Source organism: Lissotriton helveticus, chromosome 9, assembly GCF_964261635.1.
Source record: "Lissotriton helveticus chromosome 9, aLisHel1.1, whole genome shotgun sequence".
Lineage (NCBI taxonomy): Eukaryota > Metazoa > Chordata > Amphibia > Caudata > Salamandridae > Lissotriton > Lissotriton helveticus.
The window spans coordinates 566,163,542-566,181,024 of record NC_136070.1 but is presented as its reverse complement, the minus strand read 5'-3'; the positions used below and the strand labels follow the sequence as shown (position 1 = coordinate 566,181,024).

At 45.5% G+C, this 17,483-nt stretch overlaps 1 protein-coding gene across 2 annotated transcripts in view; it reads left to right on the top strand.

Moving 5' to 3' along the window:
- Window positions 1–17,483, top strand: part of LOC144781577 (adenylosuccinate synthetase isozyme 2-like) — a 57,454-nt gene that overhangs the window by 5,404 nt on the left and 34,567 nt on the right. For both annotated transcript variants that reach the window (XM_078660490.1, XM_078660491.1), the window contains exons 6-10: window positions 11–118; window positions 562–643; window positions 4,893–5,019; window positions 5,176–5,330; window positions 5,535–5,659. In XM_078660490.1, coding sequence (XP_078516616.1) covers window positions 11–118; window positions 562–643; window positions 4,893–5,019; window positions 5,176–5,330; window positions 5,535–5,659 — 597 coding nt within the window. The remainder of the gene's footprint in view (window positions 1–10; window positions 119–561; window positions 644–4,892; window positions 5,020–5,175; window positions 5,331–5,534; window positions 5,660–17,483) is intronic.

Below are 17,483 nucleotides of genomic sequence, written 5' to 3'. Positions count from 1 at the left end.
TTTTCCACAGTCTTGGTACCACAAAGAAGGGCATTGGGCCTGTCTATTCATCCAAGGCCTCTCGCACAGGACTTCGCATTTGTGACCTTCTTGCTGACTTTGAGGAGTTCTCTAAAAAGTGAGTTAATTGGCATGTTTCTAGACCCCTCGGAACCCATGACTCAACATTCCCCCCCCCCCCCCCCTTAAGAAACATGTACAGCCTTGTATATCTATTACCACTTTGGGCAATTTCCCTCCATTTCTTGGAAAGTAATTGTTTATTAGGTAAATAGTTATGTTGTCCATCTTTTATTTGTAGAGATGGCCACACATACAACAGCAGAATAAACTTGCATGTTTCATGTGTGCAGGAGAAAATCTGTTACTTCATTTTATTTGGCCTTTTTTTTAGGACATATACTAGGTGCCAAAATTCTTCATTCAAACAATTAATAATGCCTGACTGTAACCCATTCACTGGGCCTTGAATCCCCCCCCCCCCCCGTCACCTATGTCAGCAGTAACATCCTATTGACTTGCAGAGTAGATAAACTGAGCAACCCTTCTCATCCCCTCTAGGTTTAAGGTCCTAGCAGAACAGTACCTCAACATGTATCCGACGCTGAGTATAGATGTGGAAGGGGAACTACAGCAGCTTAAGGTGAGTTGGATGCAACAATTTTCTTTAAGTGGCTACATTTCTGTTAATTGTGTTTTCTTAGCTTCTAAGCATACCTGAATACAGCTTAAAAAAATCTGTTAAATGGATATCTATCTGGTGTAATGGTGCTTAAGAGTAGATAGATAACATCTTAGTAGTGGCAACCACAGTGAAGGCAAGGGATTTCAGAAAGCAGAGATTATGGACAGAGCGCTGAAACTTTTCAGACACTCACCACCAATCACAGATCTCGGTTGAATCTATCATCGTTCTTTAGCTCACTTTGCCACCCCGGGTCAGATCCAGCCATATGCAAATCAGTCTTGACCCTGTTCTCCAGCCCAAACTGCCAAGCCAGGTCTTCCCTGAACCAGAAACATGCAAGCCAAAAAGTGATCTGCAGAGAAAATGCTCCTGTTCGTTCATCCCTACTTTGTGTTTGGTTAAGCTGATGACATTCATCTGTTGAGGTAACACATTACAGGAAAACGGCATTAAGGAAGGACCCATCATTTTCATGTGTAGTGTGCAAAAAGGTAGAAGTGCAAACACACGTACACACAGTTGATTTACAATTGGCAGTGGAACTCCATTTTGATGTTTACACAAATACCTGTCGAGAAATATTGTTGCTTTATTTGCAGATAGAGGCCCTAGCAAGAAAGAAGAGGGTGTGGAAATAAAGACTGCAATCTAGATTTCAGCTTGTTTGACTGAGAGATCAGTAAAATAAAGAGCTTGGCTGTAAAGATGGGCTGAGGGAAGGGTTCAGTTGGAGAAAAGAAAGTTGACTGTTAAATAATGTTTGCGCTGGTAACATCTATACTATAGACTCACCTGTCTGCAGCAACTCTGAGAGCAGGGAGTGCGATTGGAAAATACATTTATGTTTTTGGAGTTCACCAGGAGCCCTTGAGCTGATTTGTGCTTAGGCATTGGAAGACTAATGGTGTCGCCCACAATCCATGAAGATTATCAGTGAGGTTACCTAGTTGATATTGGTCCCACCAGGTATCCCTGCATGGTGTTCCTCATATTTCAGCTCATACCTCTGAGCAGAAAATGCATCGCCACTCTTAAGACTCTGATAGATAAAAGTAGGATAGTTCGCCCCTCTTTGACCTGCAAAATGTGGTAGAGCAAGCCTGATGAAGGGATTTAACCTTACTTCCAACTTAACACCTGCACAGGAGACACTGAAGGGCAGTTCTGGGCCACTTTGCCCACTTTTTCTCCCTGACAGATGTGCTGACTTGTGTGTGTGTGTGTGTGTTCTTGACATAGCCACTGACAGTCTGCTCGTGTATAGCACAGTTGACAGTATGTCAAATGGTTGTGGCTTACTAAGTTGAAGATGATAGTTCTAGGTTTAGACCAATTATCTGCAGGTCTGATTTGGTTACGCCCCAGCGCTTCTGTTGCCCAAGCAAGAGTTGATGGCTCTGTGCTTCGGCATTAACTGTTAGGTATTTATACCAGGCGCTATATTGAGAACTCCTCAGTTTTCACGATTTGATGTGCTTGTCAGATGTACAAGGCTGACCCTAAGTATCCATATATATTGATACTTTGGGTCAGCCTTCTAGATCTGCGCATTTGACTTGTCTGATGACTACTGGTGTATTACTGTAGCGTGGAAGATAGGTTAATGCCATAGGGCCTCCAACAAATCAAAGTTCTGCTTTTTGACTGCAGAACGCCCAAGCGGTATTCCAGGGATGTTGTACCAGGTGCTGACTGGCTAGGATATATTTTTGTGTCCAATCTGACCATTTAATACAGCCAATTCCTGAATTGGTCTGTCTTCTGTGGAGTACTCTGAGCACCAAGTGGGCAGGTGTAATATTCAGCTTCTTGAAGCTAAATCATTTTTTTCCCTGAACTGGGAGATCCTTGTCTCCCACCTGCATGTGAGAACCTTTCTAGGCCTTGTCATACATTACAGCAACTTGGTGAACAACTATGGCAACATAGTTGTCCCTCCCCCTCCTTTACTGGTCTGACCGAAGCAGCCAAGAAAAGTAATTTAGACTCCCTCTGAAAGTGACATTGCGTAAGGTGTGTTGGCCGAAAATCTTCTCTGCATGATAAGACGTGTACCCCTGCCCTAAGTGCCCATCTGTACTATTGTCTGGATTCCTAATACTGATATTGTCTGTTGTTGTCATAGGCAAACATGGATCATGCATGTGTGCCATGACATAGACCGGTTTTGTTAATTGAGACAAGGGAAACCCGAAGGAATAACACTAGGGTCCTTGGGCGGTAATATATTGTACGAGACAGGGGACCCTAGTTATTTAGGATCATTAGGAAAAATGGAGATATACTAAATAGTATATAGCCTCTGTCCAGCCGGACAGGAATTTATTAATCAAATTTCATATAATGGTTCATTGTTTCACATTAATACAAAAAGTGGGCACGACCTGTGACCCACAGAAAGCAAGACAAAACAAGTGACAAGAATTCATGTGGAAAACGCACAAGGCGGTCTGCACTATTACTCAGTAATACAGACTCAAATTCATTTCTAGCAACCCATTGTTGGCGACATTATTGTGGATTCATAACAACATATGGTGCTTTAAAGTCGACGACGTTTCGATGCAATTTCAAAGATACATGCATCATCTTCAGGACAAAGCTATTTAAGTCATGTTTGTCTTAAAATTAATTTGCACATGTTACAGAACCTCTTTAGCGATTCACATAGATATGGGGAGAAAAAGGAAACAAACAAACATAAACAAAATAATTTTCGTTAGAGAGCTAGGCATGACTTTGTATATAGTCTGATACTACTGTCAAGTGAATTTGAGTCTGTATTACTGAGTAATAGTGCAGACCGCCTTGTGCGTTTTCCACATGAATTCTTGTCACTTGTTTTGTCTTGCTTTCTGTGGGTCACAGGTCGTGCCCACTTTTTGTATTAATGTGAAACAATGAACCATTATATGAAATTTGATTAATAAATTCCTGTCCGGATGGACAGAGGCTATATACTATTTAGTATATCTCCATTTTTCCTAATGATCCTAAATAACTAGGGTCCCCTGTCTCGTACAAAATATGACATAGACCGGTATCACAGATTTTACTCTTGTTGGACAAGGAGGAGCGCCTGAAGCGCTAGCTACCCTAATAGTGTTGGAAGGCTACCGCCTTTACCAGGAGTTAAAACGGCGCAAGCACGCTGGTGGCAGCATACCGTGTAGTGATCAGTAGGAGTAAGCAGATCTTTTTTAACCTGTGTCACTAGAGTATGGCCGACTGACTCACTCAGCCATTTAAAAGTTCTGTTGCTATGTGCTTTACTCTCCTTTGGCCTACATCAATTGGGTTTGTCCCGTTCAGGCCCAGCGGGGAGGGATCAAAATCAAGAATGCCTACAAATAGAGAGCCCCACTTGCCATAGATTTTAGTCTTTTGGAGGCAAATTAATTCATTATAGGATATGTATAGGTTATATAAGTTAGCAAAATCTTTGAATGAATGGACTTTGGCGCCTATTGAATGGACACCACCCTCTTTTTTGGGACTTCATGAACTGCGGTTCAAAACATACTTAAAGAGATGAATTCTTAATTTGTTAGACATATAGCTCACTGTGTTAAGTTGAGTTATTGTGGGTGTGAGCCAACTGTTCTATGTATGTTTTTGTTAAATGGATGTACTTATTGATGTCGTGGTGTGAACTTTTTCATAAGCATACAAACAAGTAAATCTATTCATAAACACCATTAAAACGTTTCTATATTAAACAGACGCTTTCTCAGAAATCTATGGCGAGTGGGGTGACTGTAGGCTGCTTTTAAGATGGCATTACAAGCATATCCGATAATATAAAAGTTTAACCATATACTTTAAAAATGTTTGACTGAATCTGGGTAAATGACCAGCGATCTGGTGTAATGAAGCTTACGAGTAGATAGAAAAAATTTGAGTAGTGGCAACTATACTGATACCAAAGTATCCAAGACCCACCTTACACGATGAACAGATCATGAAGAACATTCGGATACCTTGAAAGATTGAATCACAAAATAATTATTAAAATAGCTGTGCTTGATCCTAATCTAATATTCCTGAAGTATATCCATATTGATATAATAGGGGTAAATGGATTGTGCAAATTTATATGTCGCGGGCCCGTGTCCTTTTGTGGAAAAATACCTCCTATGTTGCACTCGTTAATCCTGCACGTCTCGTATTTCGCTTGCTCAGTAATATTGCATTTGATTTCCAGGAGTACGCTGAGAGGATAAAACCCCTTGTGAAGGACGGTGTTTACTTCATGTACCAAGCCTTGCATGGACCCCCGAAAAAGATCTTAGTAGAAGGGGCCAACGCAGCTCTGTTAGATATAGATTTTGGTAAGAGACCCACTACTCGACTTTCTACTTATAATGTAATTGTCTTGTTTGTTGAGATACCCTGCTCACCACAGAGAAGATGTATTTGTTTTTTACTTTAAAAACTGTTTTTACTTTTATTTTTTTTTTGCTTAATCCCTTTCTGTTTCCTTGCAGGCACCTATCCCTTTGTCACCTCCTCCAACTGTACGGTGGGCGGAGTCTGTACAGGCCTCGGGATCCCACCTCGATACATTGGGAAGGTGTATGGGGTTGTCAAGGCCTACACTACCCGGGTTGGAGTGGGAGCCTTCCCAACAGAGCAGACTAACGTGAGTGCCTGTTGTCCATGTCTCGTTAGAGGAAGGGCTGGGAGCTTGTGCAGCACACAAGGCCGCATGGATGTTGTCCGTTCTCTTAAGATTTTGCTATTGCCCAGTAGCATTTTGGGAGAAGTATCCCATACATACTCAAGAAGATCTTTCGATGCTCTAAAGTCCTTTGGTAGTCAAGTTTTATTTTTCTTCCTTCCGCAGGCCATTGGTGATCTGTTGCAATCGCACGGCCGGGAGTTTGGGGTGACTACAGGGAGGAAGCGGCGTTGTGGTTGGCTGGACCTGGTCCTCGTTCGATATGCCCACATGATCAACGGATTCAGCGCGTAAGCATTTCTTCTCTGTGTGGCAGGGACAAACCAGCATTTGTAATGCAATAGCTCTCACATTTACATGAGACCTATTGCATTGCAAATGGTAGGCATCATGGACAGCGGGAGGGAGGGCGGGGAGAAGGCACGGACAATGGGCAGGCGGGGGGTGAGCAGGCACGGACATCGGGAGGGCGGACGGAGGAGAAGGCACGGACAACGGGGTGGATGGTCAGGGTAAAGAAGGCACCAAAGGATGCACTGCCTGCAGTAGGAGAACTTATTTAAAGGGCATTGTTCACAGTCTAACATGTAACAACCGAAGTAAAGGGGCCAGTCGCCATGGTAGGTGACAAATGAAGAAGAAGTGGTACTAAGGAGGGACTAACAAGCCTATTGATGAATCAGGAGCCAGCATTTAGGATGGACAATGACACACGCCAATGGCAAATATGGGCAGGGTTTCTATTCCTTACTCCTCTACAATAAGTCTTGCAGAGCAGCGCAATGGCTCTAGGCTCCACCTAAAAATGTGGATTTTTGTGCAGAACCTCCTGGTGCTTATGGAGTAACCACCTGGTAGCCTCTGTACAGAATACTTCTTCCCATTTAATTTTATTTGTATTCATGAACCACTGATCACCCTATAGAGGTAAGAACAAATACTGATCTTACTAACTGGTGAAAGAAGTTAGCAGGAAGGTGCTTTTGCAGAGAAGGCCATGTGTCTCGAAGGGAGAAAAGGTTGCCATTTTTGTCTTAAGATTTTCGCCAGCAGTTTCAGGGTTCATCTGCACAACTAGCTGGAGCTTTCCCTGTAGTGTCAGCCATAAACATACTAGTAGAATTGCAGCTTGTCCTTCAAATAAGAAGGCGCTGCTCTGTGGATTAACATATGAATATGGTTCAAAGTAAAAACAAATCTTACTTTTTCCCCCGCAGCTAAGAGTGTCTGAACATACGTAATCTTGTATACCCTTGTCTCGTTTGCACGAAATTTACTGATGCCTGATATTGTACAATCCTTAAGTATTTTAAAGTACTTCGAGACCGAACTGCTTATAACTGGAGAAGTTGAGCTTGGCCCCTGATATCAAAAAATGCAAGTGTGAATCTGTGTTTGAGATAGATGTGGATTGAAGCCCCAGTGGCAGCCGATTATCAGTGATAAGCGGAGTATAAAAAAAATCTTTAGTTTTATCTAACTTAAATAGCACAGTGGAAATTTTGAATCTCTAATCTGATCTGCCACGCTCTTTGGTTAGTTTAGACAGAACCTTCTTTACTCTGTGATCATCGGCAGTATATGTAGTACCCTGATAGCAGGTGTCCCATGACTGTTCACCTCTGATAGTGTACATTAAGATTCAGGCTATTTGTAGCGTTATCTTTTAAAAATAAATGTGATTTATGTACTGGTAAATAAAAGAATGAAAATTATACTCTCTAAAATAGTATAATCTGGCTACTTTTTTCGTCTAATTTGAGACTCTAAACTGCTGTGCAGTGCATGGGTGGTAGGTAAGGTAATAGGTTCAGAGTGATGAGTGAGTCTGTGGGACTTTTAAGCTGTTGGTTGGAGTTTGGAAATCCATGCCAATCTCTGGAAACCCTTTCGTATCTCATTTGTTCCGTAAGCAGTTTAAAAAATGCCAACTGACTTGGATTTTCGTAGAGATTGGCAGCTAATTTGAACCCAGGTGGCTGTCTTCATGCCATGAATCTTTCAAATCATGTAAACCAATCACAGAAAGGGAAGTTGTCCCCCCAACTCGCCCAAACAGTTTGAAAAAATAAATTAGTCCAAAAGTTAGAGGTTTTTTGTCATGAAAATGAATTTGCTGGTGTCCCTCTTAAACTATATTCCTACCGTTTTGAAACAACATTGGTACCCCAAGTCGGTCTGCAAGAAAAATCTAACTTTAAATGCACATATCTCATGGAATTGATGACTTTAAAAATATATACTTTATTTTTATTGTTTTTTTCTTCTTTTGCTCACGCAAAATAATAGAAACAAACCAGATGCAATTAGCATGCAGGCAAATTACATTTCATTCTTATTGGCAGTACCTTTTTGCTACTGATTATTCAAGCCAACTTTTGACATTCTGTATTGAGTTGTTTCACTCATGACCCATGCACTATGCAATTAAAACCTCCCCCATGCTGCTGTTTCGGTTCGGGTCTAGTTCGCGCTATATAAAACTCTGGCCAGAGTGAGAGAAGACCGGCGTGGATGCTAAAATCTCGACTGATGTTGAAGACACCAGAGTCACCTCCTGCATCAAAATCTCCTAGAAAGCAGCCGCCACATGTCACCAAGCAAGTTACCACGACCTTTGACTTCACCCAGCGTCGGTCCATGAACCGACGGAAGAACAAGGCCCCAGAGTTTCCTAGAGTTTAGAGTTTCCAACACCTGGGACAAATCTATTCGCCTTTCTGAACACTATGTTCAGCATCTTCAACAGAGCCATGGTCCCTTCTGGAGCTGTGGATGGCCCCAATAATCCTGTACCCTAGTTTTAGGGGGTTTGCATATGTCCTACCACCAGATGCCTTCCGCACCATTGCCCCCTGAGACTTGGAAAAATGTAACTCCTGCTCCAAATATGACGCCATATCCTTTGGTCATCATGCATTCTTCCTCTGAGCTAGACACTTTGCTGGTGCTGCAGACTACGCCACTGGCACACCACACAACACCACCATCTCCGAATATCACAGAGCTGATTGGAGATTGTAATGCTGCCACAAAGTCGGTGATAAAGTCTGGCCTCTATTCTGCTAAATCGGTGGCAAGAGCTATGAGGACATCCGTCTCCCTATGCCCTACTAGTTAAGAAATTCAGGATTTTCACCATACATACAGTCTCTCCAATGCCTTCTCTGCACTGGAGAAATTTAAGGACAGTAAAGCCACAGCCTGATCTGATGTTCTTCTAATACAACTCAGAGACTGACATCTGTTTTCAATTTACGAGACTTCCGCAGGGGCTTTTCTTTTTGAAGCTGTTGACCGTTTGCAACTCAACAACACAGGGCAAACCCCCCTCTACAAGCAATATACAAGATGAGGCAAACGTTGAAAATGAGCTAACCTGCTCCCTACCTACCTCCTCCTCTTCGTCCTCTCCCCAGCCACTGCAGGGAAGCAACCCCTTACCCATCCTCCAAAAGGCTGTGATTTTTTGGGTATCATCCTTTAGTACAGCTGTGGAGGTTTCTGTTGTGCGGGAAGCTTGTGCAAAGTCTCCAGTGACTTCCAGGTGATCTATGTGTTTGCACTGTAGTCAGCAACCTTACTGTGCAACCGCGTCTCAGCGGAGCAGCTGCCCCTGCTTACGAGAGCACCCTCACCAACTCCCTGTAACTTCATATGAAATGTGACAGTTGCAGGTATCGGAGGTATGGGTTACCTGCTATCTCGTAATCCTGCAGTTTGGAAAAGGGTATAAATTTACCATCACACCAGCCATCACCCACCGTCGATATACCAAGTAGGTTCCATTTCTTATGACCTATCACTCGTACCCTGGCAAGTGTCTGGGTTTCCAGCATGGCTTTACTGTTCCACCCTAGAGCATTTTTTGCCTTTTTTCCGGATTTTGATCGCAGTCTGAAGAGACGGATGTAACTTCTTCCTGCTCTTATATAGGCAACAGATGTAGCCCTCAGGGTCCATCGCTCGCTGGTCTGCCAATAGCGATGGCTCCTGTTGTGATGAGAAAGCCCAGTCATTGACCACGTGGGGCTGTGTTGCCTAGTAGTAGAGGTGCAGACTGGGGAGAGCAATTCCACACACTAGGCATTTCGTAGTCGGCATAGGCAGAGCTATTCTTGGGGTTCCCCCATCCTCTTAAAGGGGTCCTGGTCACTGTGTCCACTGTTTTGAAGAAGAAATCCAGAACCTCAAATGAGTTTTATAGGATGTGAATGCATTTCATTTTGTAGAGGGCAGCCCTTCCCATTAGCGACAACAGGAGTTTCCGTCATCTATTTTTTTATTTTTAGGTCTCGCCTACGCAGCAAGCATGCTCTGCCTAGGAGGGCCTTTAGCTGTTGCTCTGCTCATTTTCAAGCACTGCACTCTTGGTGGCATCCACCTTGCGGAGCGCGCAGCGGCGCGCTGCAAGCGTGAGTGCAGTACTTCAAAATGAGCAGACTGCTTTCCCAGGCGTGCGCTCCACTTGTGTGCTCACCTACTGTCTCTCACTCTCGCACTCTCTCTCTCTCGCACTCTCTCGCTCTCTCTCTCTCTCTCTCTCTCTCCACAGCACTCTCTCTCTCTCCACAGCACTCTCTCTCTCTCTCCCCACAGCACTCTCTCTCTCTCTCTCTCTCTCTCTCTCTCTCTCTCCACAGCACTCTCTCTCTCTCTCTCTCTCTCTCTCTCTCCACAGCACTCTCTCGCTCTCTCTCCACAGCACTCTCTCTCTCTCTCTCCACAGCACTCTCTCTCTCTCTCTCTCTCTCCACAGCACTCTCACTCATTCTCTTATAAAGCATGAAATGGAGTTGTCACCTTCCATCTTTTCTAGTGAACAGATGCATGGGCAGGAAGGCCTTAATTTATAGCCTATCGTGAATAACAAATGATCGGAATCTACCGCAAGGCCCGGACTTTCACCCAAAATGCGAGTTTGTGATAGGTCGGATTATCCATCTGTTTATAAACTCTTTGAGCTGCAGAAATGTCAGGCTTGTCATCCGATGTCAAACAAAGAGAACACGCTCTCCTGCTCCGAAGGTGACGCTATGCAGAGACAGCTGTGAATTCTGCGCAATTTCATAATCTCTTGTAACAAAAAATTACTTAGCTGCAGTGCAGGATGGGTAATTAATTATATCGGAGATTTGGTGCCACAACACAGGAATGGGAGCACCGCATTCCAAATATGCAGGGCGATTATCACTTTCTACCATAACTCAAACGTTTCGTAACTGTGATTTACGCAATAGTGATTGTGATGCAGAGCGTGCTTGCGTAGCTCACGCTTGGGGTTGAACAGCTTCAGAGAGCACGGGAACTGCTGTGCATTAGCTTGTCAATCCGGGGTTCTGTAATCTCGCCCTCTATTGATGTTCTACAGTGCAGGCCTTCTCTGAGCTTTACTACGGGTGCCTTTGCAAACTGGTTCTCACGGATCGCAACAAGGCAGGATATCAGAGCGCGCACCTGTTATTAACATGCATATATTATCACATAAGTGCACAAATTGCGTATTTCCACAGCACTCTCACTCAGTATCTTACAAAGCTCACTCACCAATACTCCCTGGTCACGCATACATGTCACTTTCACTCTGGTTTCTCTTACAGAAGCTTCTCAAACGCAGCTCACTAACCTCCCACACAATGTTGTCATACATGTGACGATTCTCTACAAAACATGCACAGCTCACACACCATCAAAGTGCACACACTAACCACCCCCATGCCCCCGCGCGCCTCCCCGCACCCTGCGCTCTTCACCGCGTATCCTTCTCACACAGAACGCAGTATTGATGTCCCATCTTGTACTAGCATCCTTTCATTCTCCGACTCCCTTCAGTGTAGTGCTGCGTTCTTCCGGGCACGGGGCTTGATGGTAGTGCAGCAGTGGGCTCTGCCCGGGTCATGCGGTAATGTTGGCTGAGGCTGTCAAGATAACGGAGGATCGCCGCCCCCTGTTCTCAATAGAGCTATGAACAGCTGACCCCATAACATGTTGGTCGTATGGTTTCTGGGCTTGTCACCACTTCTAACCAATAGCCGGACTCACTGGGCAGTACAGTCACAAAGACCTGACCGTAGCCTATCAGTTTAAAACTAGCCTTCTGATTACATGTCTTTGGGTACTTTTGAATGGGACTAGTTTGGAATTGGAAAGTGGAGACAAGAAAATGTTTAAGGTCCAAACTCTAGCGACTGGAGGTAAGTCTACATTCCGGAACCTGCCTCTTGATTTGGGAGTGCTGAGATAGGAAATATGCCGTTTTATAACATAAACACTGGTTCACGGGGGATCTTTTTTTTTATTTTTATTATTTTTACATTTTTCAAAAACCTTTTATTAAGGAAATCAGGTTAGACACATTACACTGTGCAAAACTGCAGCTCAAATCGACAAAGTACAGATCAAGTCAAGCATTTGGTAACAAGTAGACTACATCTTACAGAGAGTAGAAAAACGTGAAGGTTGAGATCACAGCTCCACTACACAGAGGTCCCTCCCCTCTAAGGGGAACACCCATATGATCATAACATCAGTGGTGAGTACCAAAAGGTGGGGGCGCCTATAGAAAGGGAGGAGGCAGTCACTGACCAACACCGGCGGCCGCCGCAGGCACAGGGGGAGCGCGGTAGAGGCAGCACCACTGGAGTGGGAACGGAAATGGAGATAAGTAACCAGAGGGCCCCAAATATCAACAGGTCGGGACTTGGCGGGCAATAAGTCCCAGACTCCGATAGAGTCTGACACAGAGAGGCGTCCTCCAGCCTGCTCTCAGCCCTTGGAGCAGGCCGACGACCCCAACACATGGCCACCCTCCACCTAGCCAGGACCAGCTGCATCAAAATCAGGTGTCTGGGAAGCATCAGGACAGAATTTTATGTAGACAAGGAGGCACAGGGGAGGGTCGGGATGCACTGTGGCGCTAGTAATGTCAGAAATAGTGGAACACACCACCCGCCAGAACTCAGAGACCTTGGGGCATAGCCACTCTAAATGTGCGAAGTCCGCAGCAGGAGCAGCGCACACAAGTGTCCCTTGGAATGAGCCCGAGCCTGTGGAGCTGAACTGAGGTGTGGTACAGCCTGTGCAAATACTTAAAATGTATCAGACGGAGACGGTAGTTCTGTGACAGCTTTTCCGTCTGGTTACAGCAGTATAGCCAGTCGGCCTGCGAAATGTCAATACCAAGATCCGCCCCCGGTCCGAGGAAATAGGGGCGGACACTATTGTAAGCGCGTATAATTTGGTACCTAATTTGTGCGGCGACGGGGACGTATATATGAAATCCAGAGCCGGCATGGTGGGTGGGGGCTGAGGGAATGTGGGGTGTAGTTTCCGGCAAATAGCACACAGATGGTAAAATAAAAGCGTGTCCAGCGGTCCTGAAGAGTTGGGAAGAAAATAGAAAGTGTTCTCTGGGTAGAGATCTGCCACCGTCCTCCAACCCAACCGTGACGCATGCCTAGACATGCCAGAAGGCTGAAGTGGGGGAAAATCTGGGTGGTTCACTATTGGCACGGAATTGGCAGAGAAAGCCGCGTAGGCCGGACCAGGCCCAGCGCAAAGTCTCGACAGTGTCGACCGCGGGCGCGAACAAAGCCATGGAAAGAGGCCAGGGAGAAGCTACATCCGTCTTAACGGCAATGTGAGACTGATAAGGGGTAGGGTGGATCCAAAAATGCAGAAAACTGGCCTGGACACACAAGGCGCGCCCATACCACCGGCACTCATGGGGAGAGTAAGGATGTCATACGCGACTCTTGGCTGTTTACCCGCCCAGACGAGCGAAATGATTGGGGAGCGTAATTTGCGAAAGAAATGAGAAGTAAGAGGAATAGGGATGTTTAAAAACGAGTAGAGAAATTTAGGCAGGACAACCATCTTGGCGATTGCGATTTGGCCCACCAGGGATAGCGGAAGTCTGCTCCACGATGGAATCCTAGATTCCAGCCAGTCGACCGCACAACTGAAGTTAGATCTCCACAGTTCGTCCAGGTCCCTACTCCGCCAAATGCCCAGATATCGCTTGGGGCCACAGGTCCACACAAACAGAAAGTCCGGTGTGAATGACCCAGTGGCATCCGTTCAGGGGAATAAAGCAGACTTCCTCCAGTTCACTTGAATGCCTGAAAGCCTGCCAAAATGTATGATTTCCCGGACCAAGGGGCTGAGGTTCTCCTGAGGATGGCGGACGTATAGGGTAACATCGTCCGCGTACATGGAGACGAGTAGGGAACGGGATGAAAAGCCTATTCCTCTGTGAGTATGGTGCTGGCGGCCAGGGGCTCCATTGCAATGGCAAAGAGCATGGGCGATAGAGGGCACCCCTGACTTGTGCCACAAGCAATACTAATAGGGTTGGAGACCCGGCCATTAATACGGGGACGTACCGAGGGATTGGTGTAAAGGAGTTTAACCTTGCGCATAAAAATTTTGCTGAAGCCCATGCTAGGTAAGAGGTAAAATAAAAAGTGCCACTTCAGCGAATCGAACGCCTTTGTAGCATCCAACAGGGCAGCCACAGCCTGAAGTTTAGGATTCATTTGATGCAAAACTGAGAAGATTGTGCGGAGGTTATGCCAAGTTGCCCTACCGGGAATAAAACCGGATTGGTCGGGAAGAGCAATGAGGGGCATGAGTAAAAGAAGACGGGAGGCGATCAATTTGGCAAAAATGTTATCAATGTTGATCAGGGAAAGGGGGCGGTAGGAGTCGCGACGGTCGGCAGGTTTGTCTGGTTTAAGAAGCATAGTTATCATCGCCTCACAAAACTATAGCAGGAAGAGGCCAGTATCGAAGGATTCATTATACATAGCCGCCAAGTGTGGTTCTAAGAGATCGGCGTACATTTTGTAAAACAAGGCTGGTAAGCCATCCAGGCCGGGGGCCTTGTCCCCGTTTATGCTACTGATGGCTGCGAGTATTTCCTCCCTAGAGAGAGGTTCATCAAGAAATTTACGGTGGTAGTCTTTAAACCAGACCAGCGCAATAGACTCCAAATATTGATCAAAATCCTCCCGTGGCAGAGGGGTACCGGCAGAATATAACTGAGAATGAAAGTCCAGAAAGTGGGACTTAATTTCCTCCGGGTAAGTAGTCCTACCCGGGCCACCATCACTGAGGGCCGTTACATAGGAAGCAGCTCGCGGTGGGCGAAGAAGATTGGCAAGAGTGCCCCCCGGGCGGTCCCCCTCACCAAAACGTCGCGCCCGACCCTACCTGTCCATAAAGGACAGTTCGCGGCCAGCCTCTTCTAAGAATTCATTGTGTTTTTGACTTAACGCCAGCGTCTCAGGACTGGGGTGTGCCGCCTGGGTGGTATCTAGATCTTTAATTTCCGCCTCGAGCTTAGCCAGAGTAGTGCGGATAGAGAGGAGGACACCGGCCTGTTTAGAAATACATTTGCCCTGAATGACTGCCTTAAACCCTTCCCATAATGTCGAAGCGGAGTCCACGGATCCCGTGTTTAAATCAAAATAGTTGGTTATAGCGGTGTGGATGTCCGCACAAAAGGCAGTGTTCCGGAGGGGTTTGGTGGGGAAGACGCCAGGTAAAAGCCCATTGCGGAGAAGGATCTGAACCGGCGCATGGTCGGCAAAGGTGCGAGCCATGTGCACTGCGTCGGTGAGCCAAGACAGGGCGTCCGGTTAGGTCAGCAAGAAATCAATGCGCGACCAACAGCCCCTCTTCCTGGTAACGCAGGTGCCCTCAAGGGCGTCGGGACGGAAGTGGCCCCATAAAGAGTTATCAGTTAAAATATACGTGAGAGCCGCCGCGGCACGTGGATTGGACGTACAGGAGCCCGACCGGTCCAAGGCCGCCGATAGTGACATTAAAATCACCTCCCCAGACGACCGCTGCGGGGCCACAAGCGGAGATGAGGTTAAAAAATTCTTGTTCGTCCGAGTTGGGACCGTAGACCGCGGCAATCGTAACGGACTGGGCCAATAGTAAACCGTGGGGGATCACATACCTGCCCTCAGGATCGGTGAGTACCTGGGCAGTCTGAGAAAACCTGGGAGTCTAATAGGAACAAAAATTATTAATCCTACCAAGTGATAAAACCAATGCCCGGTGCTTAGGTGCAGAGGAAAAATCCTTACAAACATTAGCAAGATGTTCATGTATCAATGCACATAGCCACTAGCAACCGTAGGTGTATCCCAATGTCCAGAGATGGATTCCCATCAAAGTCTTGTTAATGATCAATACTATCATTTGGTCATCCAAAGGTAGGGATGGTAAGTCTCTAGATCATTGAGACAGGATCCATACTCTCCATAAGAGACAGGGTTGTAGCACCCGAGTTACTCGTAGACCATATGTTTGATCATTAAGTGGGAACTAGTGCAGTGCAAAAAGAAATGTGAGAGTAAAAATGAATAGGGAAAGACAGCAAGGTAAACTTTAATGGCTATCAGTCTCTTTCAGATTAAAACCAAGAACAGCGCAATCATAGCAGTTCAAACAAATAGCTGCTGAGGGGCCGACATGTTTCTGCCAAACGGGGAAAAAACTCCTAAGGCTTTCTTCAGGGCCTCTGTTTTAAATAGTTGTTGCAACTGCAAATGTATAGTACATATAAATCAATAAACCAAAAACAATAAATGAAAAACCATAAAGGATATACGTGACTATTCCTCCATGTCACTTGGTGTGATGTTCACCTACAAAAGCAAATAGTGACGTCAAAGCGTTGAACATATTAACATGAAAAAGAATTTAAAATGTATTCAACTCACCCATAGTAACGGGATGGGACCTCACCTCACCTGGACCAAGCTCAGGGTAGAGGAGGCCACGCGCTAAAAAGGCAAGGAAAAAAGAGGGTGCTAGATCCAAAAACCAGAAGATTGATCTTCTTAGTTCAAACAAATCTCTGCCACCTCTCCCTTTGCTGAACTTCCCATATCTCTTAACAGCTCACTAGCAAAGAGCTCACCCACCCTTCACTCAGAGGCAGTCACTCAAGTATAATTACTCCAGCTATTCACTCGTGCCTATCAGAGATGGCAAACAAGAAGCTCCCTACCTCTCCGTCGTTGCCTCAGACTGATCCTAAGTCTGGGGGAGGCAACGCGGAGAGGAAAGCAGAACTATTTTCTAAATGTGAGGGCCAAGCCCCTATCCAATCGGGGCAGTACCCATGCAAAAAAACACCATATTAGTAGTTCAAACAAACCGAAAATCGGTTAACTCGAGCACTAAACTTACTCAGAGTAAAGATGTGGTAACCGGAGACGTCCATTGCTCAGTTCAACCCAGTTCCCTGCACTCGCGAGTTCTCGCGATAGACGGCGAAACTTCGACTCAGCCTGTAGTGGAACTACAAAGTGACGTCATCCGAGACTTCACAGTAGTCTTTGCTATTCAGAATCTTAAACTAATGCCAACCACTGCGAGTGAAATGATATATAACATATAATGTCCTCTATTTCTCAAAGTACAGGGGAGGGACAAGTCTCTCACTCTCAGAAGTATTGTAAACAACCAATCATCGCGTGTAATCACAACGAAGGAAACGGAATAGATATCGAGCGGTAATGTAGTTTGATAAAGTCTGGTAATGTGGCACAAATTAGTGCTAGGGTACCATCCTGATAAGGTGTAATAACGATAGGATATCATTCACACCTACCGCATGACATGTAGGTTAATGTACACTCTTATACCGTGTATGCTCCAAAAAGTGCAAATCCATCACTTGTAGAGCTGCTAAAGAAAAAACTAATCATCGCGTGTAACCACACTTATTAAGACGAGATTACATCCCCAGAGTTCCAAAACGCGATGCTGTAGTGTTGTATCGTTCGAAATACAGACCTACGTAGTGTATTCTGCTGTGGTGATGGTAAGATCATGTATATACTGAATTGGTAAGAGTCATTCGGAAAGGTATAGATAACACCCCAAACCGATTCTAGTTCAGAGGGCTATGGCCTTCTACAAAAGCTCTCCCACATCACAGCAGGGTCCCCCAGATAAGCTATAGGACTGCTATGGTGTAGTGTACCACCCAACACTGGTATTAGTATACTGTCTTGTCAGTGAATTGGGAACTTATCAAGAGGACTCTCGTCAGTCATCGACCTCGTTGAGTCAAAGTTGGTGTTTAATGCC